The sequence below is a fragment of the Oncorhynchus nerka genome, linkage group LG7 (assembly GCF_034236695.1).
Source record: "Oncorhynchus nerka isolate Pitt River linkage group LG7, Oner_Uvic_2.0, whole genome shotgun sequence".
Lineage (NCBI taxonomy): Eukaryota > Metazoa > Chordata > Actinopteri > Salmoniformes > Salmonidae > Oncorhynchus > Oncorhynchus nerka.
Genome location: NC_088402.1, coordinates 62,851,096 through 62,867,026, shown reverse-complemented (window position 1 = coordinate 62,867,026; position 15,931 = coordinate 62,851,096). Strand labels below are relative to the sequence as shown.

At 42.2% G+C, this 15,931-nt stretch overlaps 1 protein-coding gene across 1 annotated transcript in view; it reads right to left on the bottom strand.

Moving 5' to 3' along the window:
• LOC115132154 (kelch domain-containing protein 8B) overlaps window positions 1-8,546 on the bottom strand; it is a 123,525-nt gene extending 114,979 nt beyond the window's left edge. The window contains exon 1 of the mRNA XM_065020701.1: window positions 6,228-8,546. Coding sequence (XP_064876773.1) covers window positions 6,228-6,618 — 391 coding nt within the window. The 5' untranslated portion in view covers window positions 6,619-8,546. The remainder of the gene's footprint in view (window positions 1-6,227) is intronic.
• Window positions 8,547-15,931: the final 7,385 nt, after the last annotated feature.

Here is a 15,931-nt window from a genome sequence, read left to right as displayed (position 1 = left end):
CTGAGTACTGTTGAAACAGAGCTACTGCTCCGCATAGTTCACCTTTACACTCAATACTTTACAGAATACAATGATAATCCATTTAGCCATATCCTGTCTCAAAGGTACTTGTTGCCTGATTTGTGAAAACAGCATTAGATGCTAGCAGGCATTTGAAACGGAAAACTCTACAATTAATTAGTTGTACACTGGGATGTTTTAGCTTGCACCTGTAACCAAGATGTTATGTCATGCCAGACAGTCAATTAAACATGACATGTAATGTCTGTGGATGAAGATAAGGTAGATGTAGGTCAAGGCTGATATTGGACATGCTTTGGGACGGAGCAGGAGTCAGGTATGCTCTCTGTCTACTGTCTCAACTGATAACTCATTGGCGTCCTCTCACATCACACCCGATGTCAACATCACACTCTAACACACAGAGACTAATTGACATATTCCAGAATGAGGCCATCTCTCAGCCAGCTGTGTGACACCCCTATCAAACACTTGTGATGAATCATTAAAAACAAAACAAACAAGAGGGGGAAGTCAGTCACAAAGGCCTGAAAAGGTAACAGAAGTATATTTCCATAAGCTTTACCAGTGATTATTCACAGAGTTTAAAACCATAATCGCTCCCACTCATAGTACACTGAGAGTGTTTTAACAAAGTTCCACTCTCTCTTGTACCCAGGGATACTTGTGAAACCCAGAGGCCTAAAGTAGAAGCATGTTCACATTCATGTGCGTAAACAAACTGAAACCGCCGACAGAAAACACAATGGAAACAACACTTCACCTATGCTGAACAAAGTCACTTGTCTACCTGTGCTGTTTCCTATCTTCAGTATGACTCTATATTATGACCTTGAAAGGTCATGGTGATGCAGCCGTCTGGTAAGTAGTAATGTAAACAGAGAGCAACAGGAAACTGCAGAGGAGCACTTAAAGCTAAACATCCATATATCTTCTCTCTCCAGCAGCTCTTCAAACTGCATAAGCATACAGTACCAGTCAAACGTTTGGACACACCTAGTCATTACAGGGTTTTTCTTTATTTGTACTATTTTCTACATTGTAGAATATTAGTGAAGACATCACAACTATGAAATAACACATATGGAATCATGTAGTAACCAAAAAAAGTGTTAAACAAATCAAAATATATTTTGCATTTGAGATTCTTCAAAGTAGCTACCCTTTGCCTTGATGACAGTTTTGCACACTCTTGGCATTCTCTCAACCAGCTTCATGAGGTAGTCATGAAGTTGCTTGCAAGTTTAGTAGATGGCTGTACTAGTTGCCATGGTCACCCAACAAACAAGCTTGCTAGCTAGTCAAACCATCAGTCCTCCTAAATATTAGCTTGCTAACTATTTATGAAAATCGATTTCAACAATGGCAATAATGTTTTAACCTTTTCACCCGTGAGCTCTAATGGCGTGGGTCGTTTTATGCAGGTGATGTCAGAATGCACTCGCTGTTCCAAAATGTAATTGTTACGCAACAGGACAGTTAACACGCGCTGCCTGCTACTTATCTATAGGCTATGTTTCAATTTCAAATTATTTTCTAAGAATTTGTATTTTCTAACAACAGTTTGAATTTAGGTGTGTTCTGCCTCCTCATTAATTCACATAGAAATAGACCCTTTCAATCTAGGGTTGCTGACCAAGCCGGCTGGTCGTTCTATCGGTTCCGTTGCCAGAGACATGACCCAGTCATTCAGTCTTTTTGTTCTGTATCTATGGACGCGACCCAGTCATTAGTTCTAAATGTTCCATTGCCATACTGGCTGGCAATGTTCTTATCCCTTGCTTGCTAGGTAGACAACTACAGCTAACTTACAGTCATGTCAAAAAGTGCAGCCAGAATAACAGCAAAGTAGCTGCACTTGCATTTGTTTAAGCTGTTTTCTAGAGACATTTATTTGTATACATCCATCACAATGAGCTAATGAGGCATGATTTCGCCTGTGATAAATGTGCTCACTCATCGGGACACTGTTGGTCAGAGGATCTAGCCAACAACACAGCTAACACAATCACTTCAAACTGAAGCTGGAAAGGCCGCTAACTAGCTGCACTTGGTTTCCATTGACCTTTTTTCAATTGACATTTCTTTGTATATATCCATACAAATGATGCCAGCTGATTCATGATTTCACTGCCTTTGTCTCGTTCCGACATGTTCATTACTACGAGACAGCTGGAGATTGAATTTGAATATTGAAACAATGTTGCAAATGTCGGAAACAGAAAGCAAGGTTTATACAAATCTCCGCTGTTGAAGACTAAATGCTAGTCGAAAAGAAATGTGAGAATGTAGTGGAGATCAAGTTTATAAATTGCTTGGCAGGGCTGACGAGACAGTGGATTGAGCAGTCAGATGGAACAGAGTATATAGGCATTTTAGATTTAGCCGGTGGTAAATGGTGGAATAGACACCATTTACGGTTTTAACCAATCAGCATTCACGATTAGACCCTATAGACCACGATATATCAGCTCGGTAGAATTCATTGGCTATAGTTCATCCTTAAATGTTCTGTTTGAGCTGCTTTTGAAAGCAAAAGTTGAATTGAAAACATTCCTACCAGCAAATTAACACATTTCTAGTGGCAAATGTGCTAAATTATAACCCTGGTATGAAAGGGATTATCAACTCAGGGCTCTATGCATTTTCTGGAAAATAATGCTACTCAGTGGAAGGTCAGTTCCACTCTGCGTGTCGTGGAACACACCTTCCGGGTCCTTCATTATTTTCCATAGAACGCAGAGCCCCTTATTGATTATCCCTTAGAATGCCCTTCAAGCCAATCAGAAACAAGTATTCAACAACGCCGTGGTATAAAGAATGTTTATGCCTCATATCTGTTCTGACCTTTTCGAAGAAAGTAAAAACATAAGAAATCATGTGTCGTTATTAATGATACCTTCTTATCAAATGTACAAGTTAAAATGACAGTATGCGTATGTGTCTACTGTCTACCTTTCCTTTTTAAAGATCTATATAGTGTATTTACAGTAACAGTCAACATTTTGGACACAGCTACTCATTGCAGGGTTTTTCTTTATTTTTACTATTTTCTACATTGTACAATAATAGTGAAGTCATCAAAACTATGAAACAACACTTATGGAATCATGTCGTAACCAAAAAAGTGTTAAGCAAATCAAAATATATTTTGTATTTGAGATTCTTCAAAGTAGCCACCCTTTCCTTGATGACAGCATTGCACACTCTTGGCATTCTCTCAACCAGCTTCATGAGTTAGTCACCTGGAATGCATTTCAATTAACAGGTGTGCCTTAAATTTGTGGAATTTCTTTCCTTCTTAATGCGTTTGAGCCAATCAGCTGTATTGTGACAAGGTAGGGGTGGTTTACAGAAGATAGCCATATTTGGTAAAAGACCAGGTCCATATTATGACAAGAACAGCTCAAATAAACGAAGAAACATGACAGTCCATCATTACTTAAACCTCTTCCACCTATGAGGGAGCTATGTCATTTTTGGATAAAAAGAAGTGCCCGTTTTAAGCACAATATTTTGTCACGAAAAGATGCTCGACTATGCATGGAATTGACAGCCTTGGAAAGACAAAACTCTGACGTTTCCAAAACTGCAAAGATATTATCTGTGAGTGCCCCAGAACTAATGCTACAGGCGAAACCAAGATGAAGTTTCATACAGGAAATGCCCCAGATTCTGAAGGCGCTGTGTTCCAATGTCTCCTTATATGGCTGTCAATGCGCCAGGAATGAGCCTGCCCTTTGTGTCGTTTCTCCAAGGTGTCTGCAGCATTGTGACGTGTTTGTAGGCATATCATTGGAAGATTGACCATAAGAGACTAAATTTACCTGGTGTCCCGCCCGGTGTCCTGTGTCGAAATTATTGCGTAATCTGTAGGTCCATGCGCGTTCCATTTCTTCAGAAGAGAAAGTCAACTGCCACGAAGGATTTTATCGTCGATAGATATGTGAAAAACACCTTGAGGATTGATTCTAAACATCGGTTTGCCATGTTTCTGTCGATATTATAGAGTTAATTTGGAAAAAAGTTTGTGTTTTAATGACTTAATATTATTAGATTTAAAAAAAAATTTAAAATACCCAAACGTGATGAACAAAACGGAGCGATTAGTCGACACAAATAATATTTTTTGTAAAAACGGAACAGTTGCTATCTAACTGAGAGTCTCCTCATTGAAAACATCTGAAGTTCTTCAAAGGTAAATGATTTTATTTGAATCCTTTTCTGGTTTTTGTGAAAATGTTGCATGCTGAAAGACAGGCATAATCCTATGCTAGGCTATCAATACTGTTACACAAATGCTTGTTTAGCTATGGTTCAAAAGCATATTTTGAAAATCTGAGATGACAGTGTTGTTAACAAAAGGCTAAGCTTGAGAGCAAATAGATTAATTTCATTTAATTTGTGATTTTCATGAATAGTTAACGTTGTGTTATGCTAATGAGCTTGCGGATAGATTTACACAATCCTGGATACAGGTTTTTTTCGTAGCTAAACGTGACGCAGAAAACGGAGCGATTTGTCCTAAACAAATCATCTTTCAGGAAAAACTGAACATTTGCTATCTGAGAGTCTCCTCATTGAAACCATCCGAAGTTCTTCAAAGGTAAATGATTTTATTTGAATGCTTTTCTGGTTTTTGTGAAAATGTTGCCTGCTGAATGCTAACGCTAAATGCTACGCTAGGCTATCAATACTGTTACACAAATGCTTGTTTTGCAATGGTTGAGAAGCATATTTTGAAAATCTGAGATGACAGTGTTGTTAACAAAAGGCTAAGCTTGAGAGCAAATAGATTAATTTCATTTCATGTGCGATTTTCATGAATAGTTAACGTTGCGTTATGGTAATGAGCTTGAGGCTGTAGTCACGATACCGGATCCGGGATGGCTCGACACAAGAAGTTAAGACATGAAGGTCAGTCAATGCGGAACATTTCAAAAACGTTGAAGTTTCTTCAGGTGCAGTCACAAAAACCAAAACTATGATGAAACTGACTCTCATGATGACTGCCACAGGAACGGAAGACTCAGAGTTAACTCTGCTAAAGAGGATAAGTTCATAAGAGTTACCAAGCTCAGAAATTGCCGCCCAAATAAATGCTTCACAGAGTTCAAGTAACAGACACATCTCAACATCAACTATTCAGAGGAGACTGTGCAAATCAGTCCTTCATGGTTGAATTGCTGCAAAGAAACCACTACTTAAGGACACTAATAAGAAAAATAGATTTTTGGTTCCAACCACTGAATAGTTGAACGGCTGATCTCTGCGTGTGTGGTTCCCACCTTGAAGTATAGAGGAGGTGGTGTGGGGGTGCTTTGCTGGTGACACTGTCTGTGATTTATTTAGAATTTAAGGCACACTTAACCAGCACAGCATTCTGCAGCGATATGCCATCCCATCTGGTTTGAGCATAGTGGAACTATAATTTGTTTTTCAACAGGCCAACGACCTAACACACCTCCAGGCTGTGTAAGGGCTATTTGACCAAGAAGGAGAGAGATGGAGTGCTGTATCAGATGACCTGGCCTCCACAATCACCCGACCTCAACCCAATTGAGATGGTTTGGTATGAGTTGGACCACAGAGTGAAGGAAAAGCAGCCTACCTCAGCATATGTGGGAACTCCTTCAAGAACTTCAAGCATTCCAGGTGCAGCTGGTTGAGAGAATGCCAAGAGTGTGCAAAGCTGTCATCAAGGCAAAGGGTGGCTATTTTGAATCGTTTAACACTTTTTTGGTTACTACATGATTCCATATGTGTTATTTCATAGTGTTGATGTCTTCACTAGTATTCTACAATGTAGAAAATAGTAAAAAATAAAGAAAAACCCTGCAATGATTAGGTGTGTCCAAACTTTTGACTGGTGCTGTACAAAACTTGAGACAACTCTCAGATGACAGGGAAAGGGGAAATGGTTTCCTATCCAATATGTTTACTTAATCAGGATGAGGTATTCTTCTAAACCACAGCTCGAGACAACAACTAAAGCTCCTCAATATGCATAACAGTCTTAAAAGTCTTAGTGACACTAGTTAATTAGAACTAAAGAGAACCTGCTCCTGAGAGAACTTGTCAGGGTGGTGGAAAGCCTTTTCCAGTACAATTCACAGTTCAATTATTAAACTGCAGAGTGAGAGGGTTGGAGCTCAACATTATACTATCCTGTTGCAGCAGTAGTACAGTATGAGGTGGACTCTTACCTTTCTCTAATGAGGTGATGCCCATGGAGGGTTGTCCTAGGCTGGCCTTCCTCTCCCACTTGCCCTCGTCAGGGTTGTAGACCTCCACGGAGGACAGGGGGCTCTGCTGGCCATCCATGCCCCCCATTACCATCACCTGACCCCCCAGGGCCACCGCTGATGCCCCCGCACGGGCTGTAGGGAGTGGAGGTAACTGGGTCCATGTCTGGCTCTCTATGTCCAGCACCTCGGCAGTGTCTAGAGGCAGGCCTGTCTCACTGCAGCCCCCGAGCACATAGAGCAGGCCGTCATGGAACACAGGGGTGCAGTAGACCCTACACGTGGACATGGGGGGGAACACCTCCCAGTACAGGGACTTGACTAGGCTCACTGCCATCTCGAGTATAGGCATCTCTCCTGAGGCTGACGAAGGTGATGGGTCATTACATGCACGGACGGGTGGGGGGACAAACAAAAACACAACAAACAGAGAAGCAGGGGCACTGTGGATCAACCTCCGGTCTTTCTGCTCTGCTACCTGATCCCCTGTCTCTAGTGAGAGAGGGAACGTGACAGAGAAAGAGAGAGAGGGGGGGGGGCTACTTCAGCACTTTGCCAAATTCCTCTACCACCCAATGTTGTATTAATGAATTCGTTGATGTTTTAAAGCAAGGTTGCCATCTGCCCTTTATTTCTCATTTTACTCCATTCAAGGGCCTTTATTTTGGTTAAAAAATCACCGCAGTTGATTGTTGTGGAGCTGTGCGCTGCTCTCTAGAGAGGAATACACTAAAACAAGTTTTTTTTTAAGGCTTCCTATAGCGAACACACGCAAAAGGTGTGCCCGGCTTTATGCACAATCCCTGTGAAGTGTTAGCGTCAAGTGGAAGATGGAGCTGGATCAAACAACGAAGGAGAAAAACCTACAGGGTGTGACCTTCACGGTAATGATAATTCATGATAATCCACTGCAATGACTTGGAAGGAACCTGCATTCACATTCTCAGCCAAAGGCAATTATCCTGGGCTTCAGCTGTTATTTGAATCTGGTGAAGAGGGTAAAAACCAAAACCGAACAAAGGCTTCAAATGAAAACTCCCTCCAAGTATAATAGGAATAAGCTCTTGAGGTCAGACAAAGTTTCTAATTAGACCAAAACACTAAATTCCAGAAGGCAGCTGTCAGGGCCCAACTGGGGCTGAGGAGTAACTTTTGTTCCCTTGTGGAAAATAAAAGAGCCAGCCCTGTGACCCTGTGGACGATTCAGCCGTGGGCAGCCGGCGCCGTGACATTCACAGCCAAGGCCAATGACAGGGGGTACTGGGGCATGGAGGTCTAGGACAGCACGATCCACACACCAGCAGTACACCAAAGGTCCCTGCTTCCACTGGGGCTCTCAGGGTTCGGGTCGCACCGACTGAATGTCTAATTGGTACAGAAGCATCGTTAATTATGAAAACAGAGAGAGCATGTGACAGAAATGGGTGTTGTGGAAAAGGAGAAAAAGAGAATGAATGGGGAGGAGGAGAGAAATTGAGAGAGGGCAAAGTGAAGTAGACAGGTGAAAAAGAAAGATAGACAGATATGGGGAGATGTAGAGCAATCGTTAAGAGGCCCGGAGGTGTGACGCTGGCGGAGTGCAGGAAGGGGTTTCTCCACCCAGAGAGAAAAGATGGACAGATATCTCTTCAGAGAGACCCTGTGTTTTTATAGTTCAGGAAGGATCAGGTCTTCTTCTGCAGAGCCTCTTATAAGTCCACAGGTGTATCTTCCACTAGCTCTAACACACCACCCACTGGGCACACACTCGTTGAATTAATGTTGCTTCCACGTCATTCCAATGAAATTAGGTTGAACCAACGTGGAAAAGACATTGAATTGCATCTGTGCCCAGTGGGCACACTCCAAGATGGGCCGCTCCTCTTTACCTCTTTTGATAGGGCTTGTTGTTAGGTTACAATGTACCAATGTATCCCTGCAGCAGAGTACTAGATGTATGTGTTAGTTCCTGAAAGTGTTCAATAGAAACACACCAGAAGGGCCGAGACAGCTGAAGGAACGCAGGCTCAAAACTAGAACAGTTCCCACATGATCGATTCCAAGAGGCCAGAGATGCTAGCAAACGTCCCCCCCCCCCTTGTAATCAGAGTAGGTGGATTTGAAATTAAGGATGAAACGTGTAAAAGGATGCACATATGTTGGTATTCCAGGGGCAGGAATCTGACTCTCCCGGTAGTCTCCTGAAGCTCTTCCTCAGTGGTAGGTGTCCAGGGGTGATTGGAGGAGAAGCGGGGAGTTGTGTTGTGGCAGAAAAGGTCCTGGAGGAGCTTACTTAAGCTCTTACTCCTGCAGGAGGGTAAATCAAACAAGACAGAACAAGAGAAAAACAATCAATTAACTTGCAGGTAAACTGTGGAGAGATAAAAAAGAGGGAGAGAGAGAATGAGAGAGAAAGAGAGCACCAGTAATTGAGTGCCTCCTCAGGTGGGACTACCTGTCATGTAATTAAATCAAGCTAAACAAATCCCAACAGAATGAACCACAGTGGAATAAACTCCCTTGACGACAACAGTCAGATGCACTTTTATGATTTCCCCACACAGATTGAAAAAGACATCAAAACACAATAGTAACGGGAAATAGTCTTGATTTCGTTCGTTGGTACATATTTATTGCAACAATGTTCAGGTGCCACTATATTTCCCGGTGGAGTGGGTCCTGGATATCACTGTTGGTTTTTTCACAAACCTTTTGAGCTGCTGTGTGTGACCTACTAGATAGATTGTCTTTGATGTGTCTCAATAGGTGAATTCAAAGCACTTGACTCTGCAGGCTCAGTCAAGGCCACTGATACTGAGATCAGTACCATGACAACAACACTACCATTATGCCTTTTAAATCTGCCTGGCTCACTTAACATCTATTTATATGTCAGTTCATTTTACTCTTCAAAAAGAATATGTACTGTATATTATTACCGAAGAAATGTAATGTAAACAGTATCTTTAAAATGGCAACTATTGCATTAAGAATCCCAGAGACTGTGGCGTGTGGAGTATGTATGGTACATTGGTTTGGATGTGCAAATGCCAAACTTTTCGAGGGTCTTTAATGTGTAAATTCACCCTTTCAGGACTATACTCCTTTTGTTATCTTCGGACGCCCTTTCCCTCTCTCTTTTCATCCCTTTCTTTCCCTTCCTCCTTGCGCCGGCTGTGAACTCCCCCTCTCTCTTTGAGCAGACAGACAGCAGATAGAGACCCTCTGAAACGGGGAGAGAGTGAAAGAGAGACAGAGAAAGAGACCGGGAGAGAGATAGCTAGAGACAGAGGCAGGCTTCAGACCCAGAGAAGTCACACTTCCAACCGCTGAAACCCCATCAGACCCCAGAAGGGCTGCTCAGCTGCATATGATGTCAATGCCACAGTAATAAGCTGTGAGGCGACCCATACGGCGGGCCCATACGACAGGCCCAGCATACCCCTGGGCCCCTCCTGAGCATCACATCAAACTCATTCAGTCACGCATGCAGTTGATATTTTACCACTAGTACGGTTTTGTCAGGAGTACTCGACTCATATTTAGAGGGGAGCTTTGGTATTCACACAAAAGACAATAGTCAATAGCCAGGATTGTGAAACAAATATGCATATTATTCTTGGTTCTGATTAATATTATCAATATGTACATTTGAATTGAGTTAAATGTTGAACTAATGATTAACTAATTGATGTGTAACTGAATTTCAGAGTGACTTGTTAATCAGGGGATCACTAAGTGAAGCAGTATTATGAATCTCTTATTATTACTATTATGAGTCAGAATCTGGTCAACAGTATAAGCCATAATAATGTGCTATTATTCATGTTGCCTCAGCCCTTGAAACCTCTTGTAGGCTACAGCAGGAGTAGAGGGGTTACTAAGCAGCCTCAGGAGGAGGATGTGTTCCACTTCCTGCCATAGCCACAGAAAGTAGGGGTGCTGAGGCAGCTGCAGCACCCCCTGAAAAATCAAACAAATATACAGTACCAGTCAAAAGGTTTGGAGACCCCTACTCATTCAAGGGTTTTTCTTTATCTGGATTATTTTATACATTGTAGAATAAAAGTGAAGACATCAAACCTATGAAATAACACATATGGAACCATGTACTAAGCAAAAAAGTGTTAAACAAATCAAAATATATTTTATATTTGAGATACTTCAAAGTAGCCACCTTTTGCCTTGATGACAGCTTTGCACACTCTTGGCATTCTCTCAATCAGCTTCACAATGTAGAAAATAGTACAAATAAAGACAAACACACCTCAACATCAACTGTTCAGAGGAGACTGTATGTATGAGCAATGGACATTAGACTGGTGGAAAGCTGTCCTTTGGTCTGGAGTCCAAATGTGAGATTTTTGGATCCAGCTGCTGTGTCTTTGTCTGACGCACTGTGGGTGAATGGATGATCTCCTCATGTGTAGTTCCCACCGTAAAGCATGGAGTAGGTGGTGTGATGGTGCTTTGCTGGTGACCCAGTCTGTGATTTATTTAGAATTTAAGACACACTTAACCAGCATTCTACCACAGCATACTGGCGCGATACGGCATCCCATCTGGTTTGGATTTAGTGGGACTATCGTCTGTTTTTCAATAGGATAATGACCCAACTCACCTCCAGGCTGTGTAAGGCCTATTTGACCAAGAAGGGGGGTGATGGAGTGCGGCATCAGATTATCTGGCCTCCACGATCACCCGACCTCAACCCAATTGAGATGGTTTGGGATGAGTTGGACCGCAAAGTGAAGGAAAAGCAGCCAACAAGTGCTCAGCATATGTGGGAACTCCTTCAAGACTGTTGGAAAAGCATTCCAGGTGAATCTGGTTGAGAGACTACCAAGAGTGTGTAAAGCTGTCATCAAGGAAAGGGGTGGCTACTTACAGTGGGGCAAAAAAGTATTTAGTCAGCCACCAATTGTGCAAGTTCTCCCACTTAAAAAGATGAGAGAGGCCTGTCATTTTCATCATAGATACACTTAAACTATGACAGACAAAATGAGAAAATAAAATCCAGAAAATCACATTGTAGGATTTTTTATGAATTTATTTGCAAATTATGGTGGAAAATAAGTATTTGGTCAATAACAAAAGTTTCTCAATACTTTGTTATAGACCCTTTGTTGGCAATGACAGAGGTCAAACGTTTTCTGTAAGTCTTCACAAGGTTTTCACACACCGTTGCTGGTATTTTGGCCCATTCCTCCATGCAGATCTCCTCTAGAGCAGTGATGTTTGGGGGCTGTTGCTGGGCAACACAGACTTTCAACTCCCTCCAAAGATTTTCTATGGAGTTGAGATCTGGAGAATGGCTAGGCCACTCCAGGACCTTGAAAATGCTTCTTACGAAGCCACTCCTTTGTTGCCCGGGCGGTGTGTTTGGGATCATTGTCATGCTGAAAGACCCAGCCAAGTTTCATCTTCAATGCCCTTGCTGATGGAAGGAGGTTTTCACTCGAAATCTCACGATACATGGCCCCATTCATTCTTTCCTTTACACGGATCAGTCGTCCTGGTCCCTTTGCAGAAAAACAGCCACAAAGCATGCTTCACTGTAGGTATGGTGTTCTTTGGGTGCAACTCAGCATTCTTTGTCCTCCAAACACGGCGAGTTGAGTTTTTACCAAAAAGCTATATTTTGGTTTCATCTGACCATATGACATTCTCCCCATCTGCTTCTGGATCATCCAAATGCTCTCTAGCAAACTTCAGACGGGCCTGGACATGTACTGGCTTAAGCAGGGGGACACGTCTGGCACTGCAGGATTTGAGTCCTTGGCGGCGTAGTGTGTTACTGATGGTAGGCTTTGTTACTTTGGACCCAGCTCTCTGCAGGTCATTCACTAGGTCCCCCCCGTGTGGTTCTGGGATTTTTGCTCACCGTTCTTGTGATCATTTTGACCCCACGGGGTGAGATCTTGCGTGGAGCCCCAGATCGAGGGAGATTATCAGTGGTCTCGTATGTCTTCCATTTCCTAATAATTGCTCCCACAGTTGATTTCTTCAAACCAAGCTGCTTACCTATTGCAGATTCAGTCCTCCCAGCCTGGTGCAGGTCTACAATTTTGTTTCTGGTGTCCTTTGACAGCTCTTTGGTATTGGCCATAGTGGAGTTTGGAGTGTGGCTGTTTGAGGTTGTGGACAGGTGTATTTTATACTGATAACAAATTCAAACAGGTAATACAGGTAACGAGTGGAGGACAGAGGAGCCTCTTAAAGAAGAAGTTACAGGTCTGTGAGAGCCAGAAATCTTGCTTGTTTGTAGGTGACCAAATACTTATTTTCCACCATAATTTGAGAGAGATAATTTGCAAATAAATTCATTAAAAATCCTACAATGTGATTTTCTGGATTTTTTTCTCATTTTGTCTGTCATAGTTGAAGTGTACCTATGATGAAAATTACAGGCCTCTCTCATCTTTTTAAGTGGGAGAACTTGCACAATTGGTGGCTGACTAAATACCTTTTCCCCCACTGTATCTCAAATATATTTTGATGTGTTTAACACTTTTTGGTTACTACATGATTCCATTTGTGTTATTTCATAGTTTTGATGTCTTCATTATTATTCTACAATTTTAGAAAATAGTACAAAATAAAATAAAAACTTGAATGAGTAGGTATGTCCAAACTTTTGTAAATACAGTACCAGTCAAAAGGGATGGCAGGTAGCCTAGTGGTTCGAGCATTGGGCCAGTAACCGAAAGGTTGCTGGATCGAATCCCCGAGCTGACAAGGAAAAAAATCTGTCATTCTGCCCCTGAGGTGTGCCCCCTTAACCCACTGTTCCCCAGGCACCGAAGATTTGGATGTCGATTAAGGCATCCCCCCGCACCTCTCTGATTGACAGGGGTTGGGTTAAATGCGGAAGACACATTTCAGTTGAAGGCATTCAGTTTTTACAACTAAAAAGTTGTGCACTGGGCCTTTAATCGTCCTGTATTAGTGGACCGATATAGCCATCTGCAGCTTGGGAAAACTACTTCCCCCGGGTATGGTTCCTGGGTAGGTTTTGTGAGGGCTTTTCTGTCTTCTCTTCAGGAAATGCACCCAGAGACAATTGCATAATTACTACAGCTGGCACCTTTCAAGACTAAAACTCAAAACGGTTAAACATTTTTACAACCACCTCATCATGGTTCTCCTCTGTCCCTCTGCAACAAACACCCCTCTCCCGTCCCTGCTGACAGTCGTCTTACACAAGCCCCCCCGTGTCCCAGAGGGACTGAGCACAGCGAGGATCTGAGAGGAAGAAGAGCTTTAAAAAAACAGTATCAAGAGAACAAGCCACAGGCAATACTAAGCTCAGAATATATCATATACAGATAAAACCTCAATATTAATGATAGCCTACATGCAGTAACTTGAAAATTACACACACATTGACAGAGATATGCATGAATATATGCATGGACATGGGGGTTAAGTTCATTATGGAATGGTAGTAGAACACTGAAATGTGTTGCATATTTAAATCATTTGGGGGTAAATTATTTTCCACTGATCAGTGCAAATGAATGTGGAGAGATGGTAAATAGCTTCCTCTTTGAGTATGCATGCCTACAAGCTCGGTAGCTCTTCAGTTTCACAGGAGGTACAAATATTGCAATCAAAGGAAATGTTAATGTTGCCAGCAAAAAAACACTTTATATCAACCCTGAAATGACAAAAACATGTGATGGTATCTCTATAAATAACAAAATGTCTATCTACATTGTCAGAAACCCTTTAACAGTTGGTATTACAGCATGTCCAAGAGCCTTCTGGTTCTCTGGGCTTGGCAACTAACATGCTGATGAGACAATCACAACCACTCTGGTCGATTTGGCTAAATGGAGATGCCCATGGAGGGCTAATGTCTGTCAACTGTCTGGGCAGATCCAGCACATCGTAGAACTAATCAAAGAGTCTTCACAAGGATCAGGCTGCCCCTTCCCCAAAGAAAAGAGTGATTAACAAATGGAGGGAACCAGCAGACACACACAAAGAGGATGGAGAATTTCAATTGAGATTAAAGTAGAGTGTGAAAAATAATTTACAGTCTGACAGTACACACACACATGCATACACACACTCATTTATATTGTGAACAAGAGAAAGAGAGAGAGAGAGAGGAATGGAGGAGGGATATATGGAGAGAGTCAGAGAGGGAATGAGTACAGGGGGAGGAAGAATGTGAGAGCTAAATACAAAGTGAGAGAACGTGAGAGAAAAAGATGGTGAGAGCGAGAGAAAGAAAGAGGAAAAGAGAGTGATATGATGAATGGTGAATTTGCATTTGAATTTGAGATAGAGAGAGGGACAGGGTTGTGACTATAGGAATTACAGCTAGGGTCGGAAGTGACTCTTTGTAGAAAGTTAGGAGAGCATTTCAGCTACCCCTAACCTTTTTCCTAACCTGAACCTAATTCTCTTAAACTGCCACAAGAATTATCCTAACCTGCTACGAAAAAGTAACTTCCAGTCGTTGCTGTATTCCACCTAATCAGAACCGAGGAAGAGGTGGGAAGAAAGAAATAAAAACATTTCTGATCACTGGACTCAGCTGCCACTCTAATGAAACAGCAGGAAAAATGGCCACTGGTACCCCTTAGGTCAACTGTCCAATCAGATGCTCCACTGACCAACACCATGAAGACAGCCCAATCCAGCCTTGGATAATCAGAACTGAAGGCCCTGGTATAACTCGCACCACAGCAGCCACACAACAGACTCATGACCCTCTAGGCTCACATACCGGCTGACAAATACCCATGAGCCAGAATAACACCTACGAGGGTTCATCCACCATCCCCATGATCCTAATCTCATCAGAAGTAAAGTTAAGTTTGAACTCTGTACAGCAATCTACAGAATATAACAGTATTTCACTGAAGTCAATCAATCAAATGTATTAATCTATTTTTACACCAGCAGATGTCACAAAGTGCTATACAGAAACCTAGCCTAAACTCCTAAACAGCAAGCAATGCTGTTAGGTGTTAGGAACCAAACTTAGCTGAGAGAGAGATGGTCATTCTAAAAGTGCCCTCCTCTCAGTCCTGTATGTACAGCTGCAGGGGTCCTGATCAAACCCATGATAACAAGAGGTATTTCCTACTGAGCCACTGAGACAGCCACAAGATTAATCTCACTAAAAGAGGCTAACAGAGAAAATGTAACATATGCCCCAGCAAATATAAACTGTGATAGATACATCAGCAGGTTTGGCCATTTTCAGAGAACGATCCATTAATACAACCATGATATAGACTACAAGCTGTAACGTTAACCCCTCTCCTTCTTCCACCTAATCAGATGTAGATTTACCTACTGACTTTATATCAAGTCTCATCGATCCCCTATCACTTGCATTGTGCTCTCTTTGTCATAGTTGTTGTCATGGCATAGAGTGCAAGACTGAGACTTCACTGCTAACTGCATACGTATCAGACAGAGAGACAGGGAGAGAGAGAGGAAATAGGAGCTGTCATGTCTATGATACCACCACAGCTAAATATGTGGCCAACAGGGCACTTGCGGAGACAAAACACATTCCCTTCCACTGATCAAAATCTCTCCACAGAGAGCAAGCAGAACAGCACTGGCACTTTCTCTCTCGGCTGCAGCTTTTTGACATGACTGGGTGTCTAGGGACCTCAGATGTCTTCCATTCAGATCATCTACTTCTGAACCTTGATATC